This window comes from Micropterus dolomieu, linkage group LG04 (genome assembly GCF_021292245.1).
Source record: "Micropterus dolomieu isolate WLL.071019.BEF.003 ecotype Adirondacks linkage group LG04, ASM2129224v1, whole genome shotgun sequence".
In the NCBI taxonomy this organism is placed as follows: domain Eukaryota; kingdom Metazoa; phylum Chordata; class Actinopteri; order Centrarchiformes; family Centrarchidae; genus Micropterus; species Micropterus dolomieu.
In genome coordinates, this window is record NC_060153.1 from 1,492,121 (window position 1) to 1,496,216 (window position 4,096).

The following is a 4,096-nucleotide window of genomic DNA, read 5'->3' on the forward strand; positions in this document are numbered from 1 at the left end:
ATAATCCTTTACATAAGTCCCAGAATGAAAATTACAAAAGAATTCAGAACAACTCCACAACTGAACTATGTCTGTCAGTCTGCCAATGTTAAGACAAATTCTTTGTTTTTTAGAGGCTGGTACCTGGAATGTGGAAACCCTGGCAGTGAGCATGAACTCTCTCAATCCAGTGGCTGCAATTGGCAAAAGACTGCTCACTGGTCAGGTCAAAAACCAGGCACAGCAACGACAGCTCACCCCACTAAGGAAGGGAAGGTGATGGGTGGTGATGAGGTGGGGAGGGTTGTTTAGGGAATGCGGACAGGGGGGCAGACAATGAGACAGCATCAGATCAGCTTAATACTTTCTACTTCTGTGACAAAATAAATAATATTCCACTAGCTCCTCTGTGTTTGTACTTCATGTGACGAGGATACAGAGCCCTGGATGGTGGATTTCACTAGCTCAGTGCAAAAAAACAAACAAAAAAAAGAGAAGCAATCTCACCATCTTTTCACAGGCTTCCACTAATGTTTGCTTCCCTGCAGAGTCTATGATGTATAGCTCCTGCAGGGGAAAGGCGAGAAGAGAATGGAAGGGAAGGGAAAAGGTGTTACATGGAGATTTAGTCAAATTACATGGTTTTAAACCACTTATTTTTTTTTCGTAAGGGCATTAATGTTCTTCCTACAATGCTGCCCTATTGCCTCTGAATACAGATGAGAAACTAACAGTATTAATGTCAGGGAAAACTTCTTCCACACTGAGTGATGGATTCCAATTCTCACCACCCACCTTCTGTGATTTTGTGACTTTTATAAGATAAAAGAAGCCCAAAAATATATAAACAGGGTGGTGGACACAGTATGAGAAAGAGACAATGGCTGGACTCACCACACTGTCATTGGTCTCTGGGATGTTCACACATTTCATTAGCAGCTCCGCTCCGGTTGTCTGCCAAACAAACACAACCGAGATGTTAATTAAAATTCTGTTTATGTAACGTAAACCTAAACAGCCTTTATGAAGCCAGCCGCTCATGTTTTGCTTTTGTTATGAACAACTTCTCTGTCAATGTGATTGCATAGAAACATCTGTCATTTGATGTTTTTATGAAAAGCACCTTACTGTAGTGTATTTTTGGCTACATTTTCTTATGTGTAAAGGCTTTTGTTTCTTCAATGTTCTTCAAAAGCTGCAGCTAAATCAGTATGTAGTTGTATGTGTCGCTGTCAACCAAGGTTTTTACAGCACCAACGTTCCTCCTACTGTGGGTTCTATAAAGAAGAGAAGAGACATTTAGCGGCCACGGAGCTGACGCTTTACGCAGTAGCACAACAAACTAGCTGGTTTGATTTATTGTCAATATCTAAACATAAGCATCACTAATTAGTAGCTTGGCATGGATTGAACCTAACCCTCTTCTGTACCTCCACGAATCTTATAATGGCTCAATAAAGAAAAAGCCTTCAGGGAGAGACCTACCAGCTCTGTTAAACTCTAGTAAGAATGATAGACTGAATGACCCCCATAAGGCCCAGCTGTTGCAACAATTAAAACATAGTTAGAGTCTTAATGGTTAATACAAATCTAGAGTGGAGGTTCACATTTATAATGGCTTGACAGTTACCACAAGCTGGTAGTTTGTCTGTGGTTTGAAAATTTGTCAAATATCGGCCCGATATCTGGCATTTTGAGATAAACGGCACGGCCAATACGTGCTCTCACAAGGCCGATACACAAAAAATGTTTGAGGACACATCTGCAGGCAGCCTTGTCAGTGGAGCGATGTTAGTGCTCCCTCTTGTGTGTTTAAGGAAGGTGGTGAAACAGTTTCAATCCCTAAATGTCCTTAGTCACCATTGTCTTTTCTAAATGTTTCTCACATCCTAAATGACAGCTCATCTAATCTAAAACCATTACTGGCTAGCGTTAATTATATATAGTTAAACTGTATGGAATAATGCAGTTGTCAACAATGTCACTTTTGACAAACTGTGCCCCACTCTCCCTTAAACACTAGTCATTGTTCTGAAATCTACAACATAACCCAATGTATTTTTCTATTTCATTCATTAATTAAAAAACAACACACTACTAGATAAGATAACCATGTATATTAGATCTGCATGGAATAATGAAATTATACATGACTTTTCTTTGTTTTGATATTTGATATTGCTTTCTAAATCTAAACAGCGGCCATTGAAAAACTCAAATTAGTCAACCACTAATCTGGTCACAGATCTCTGCCAATGCCTAGAAGTTTTTCTACCTTCTATAATTTTCAGTGGTAAAAAGATTTGATGGGGAGAAAATGCATAGGTCAGACACACGAGCGGCTGACAATTTGTAGAAATGAGTACAGGGCATGTGGAGGAGGAGAACAGAAGGAGATAGAATGCAGGTAGTAAAGGGTGGAGATGATGCAGCTCTAGTCCTGCATCCTCTCCACTTGCTGCATTGCTGCCCTATTGCACTATAGGGCATAAACAAGCTGTTGATGCAGCACTGACAGATGATTTTATTTTTTGTATGGCAAATATCTTAGCAAACAGTTGCCTATTTACACATCCAGCAGACACTAAGCATTAACATTTGTTTGGAGTCCTGTTTGCGTCCTCCTGATGAATGTACGTATCAGTACTCACTCTCCTTATTTTTAGCTATTTTAGCTCCTGTGCACTCAATTTTTCAATGAAAAACAGCTGCTTGTTGCGGCCAAAAACAAAAACAGCAGTGAGAGTGAACCAAAACAGTAAAGTTACAGGCCACAAATTAATAACAGTGACGTTAAACTGTAAATGTCCATAGAGCTGAGTGGAACTGCAGAGTTGGGTGATAATTTTCTGTGGATTTGGGACTACAAGTGACCCGTTTCACATACAAGTAATCATGTGATTCATTGTTAATATTTAAATATTGATTATAGCCGCTTTAACAAAAGAAACCAAAGTTCTCAAATATAAAATATTGTCCACACACAAGCAGCCCTACAACAGCTGTTTTACTTCAATAAAACTAAAGTCGGCAACATTTGGAAATTTGTAGAAACTAAAACTAAAATGACCAGAGATACTGTTTTCCCTCTTTTTGTGTATGGTAGAGTTGTACAGTGGAGGTGCCAGATGTGTTTTTGAGTCAGCACAATGGCAGTTTCAAGAAAGAATAGTTGTTTAAGCTTTGGTGTCGAGGTTGCAGCTGTAATACAGGAGGTAGATATAAAAGGAGATAGACTGCAGGCAGTAGAGGGTCAGGATATGATAAATATAGTCTTATCACAGATGCATGTTCTTCACAAGCTTCTAGATCTATTGAGGTCCTAAGTGGACTGGATGGTTGCAGGTTTCCCTTCGCCACTATGTATCAGCTGGTATGAGATCAGTGGTGACCTTGAAGAGGCAAATTGAGGTTTCTTCACATCAGCACTATACTCAAAAATTGAGCTGATCTCCTGAGCTCAAACTTAACTGAGCATGTCAAATGCCAGAGCCTAAAAACCCAAAACACACACACACACACACACACACACACACACACACACACACACACACACGCGCGCACGCACCTCAGACAAACATTTACCTGCTTCATACACAGAAACAGTTCATAAGAAGGATCCAGTGGTACAAACACACACACATAGATGATGTGGCGGTCCCACTTGGAGCGGTCTAATGAGCTGGTGTGATGCATAGGAAGTCTCTCGCTGGAATGTCAATGAGGGCCTATTAGTAACAAATAAGCTTGGAATATTGCTAACGGGCCGTCTGACATTTTCAAAGGAGGACGTGAGCAGAATGGCCGACAGCCTCGGCTACCCTTCAAAATCAAAAGTTGAACAACATGAGGGATGACTTAGGTGTCTGCACAAGGAATAAGTCTTCATAGTGCTGGCTCCTTTTTCACATTAGTCACAATGGAAAGGACACGCTGTTCCCCGTTTCCATCTGCAGTGAAATCTTAAAGAGAAAATCCAACCTGATACATTTAACACTGCTTAAAACTACTACTGGTAGAACACCTCAGTCATGGGTGTTTGGTGATGTGGTCATAGTGGCGTAAATATACACAGAATACACAACATAAATACAATTTTGCTGTTCTTAGGGCCTAA

The 4,096-nt window shown here is 40.3% G+C and overlaps 1 protein-coding gene across 1 annotated transcript in view; it reads right to left on the minus strand.

The window, feature by feature from the left end:
* Window positions 1–4,096, minus strand: part of ift27 (intraflagellar transport 27 homolog (Chlamydomonas)) — an 11,423-nt gene that overhangs the window by 2,231 nt on the left and 5,096 nt on the right. Inside the window, exons 3-5 of the mRNA XM_046046224.1 lie at window positions 874–933; window positions 487–546; window positions 124–241 (exon numbers count right to left, since the gene is read on the minus strand). Of these exons, the coding sequence (XP_045902180.1) occupies window positions 124–241; window positions 487–546; window positions 874–933 (238 nt within the window). The remainder of the gene's footprint in view (window positions 1–123; window positions 242–486; window positions 547–873; window positions 934–4,096) is intronic.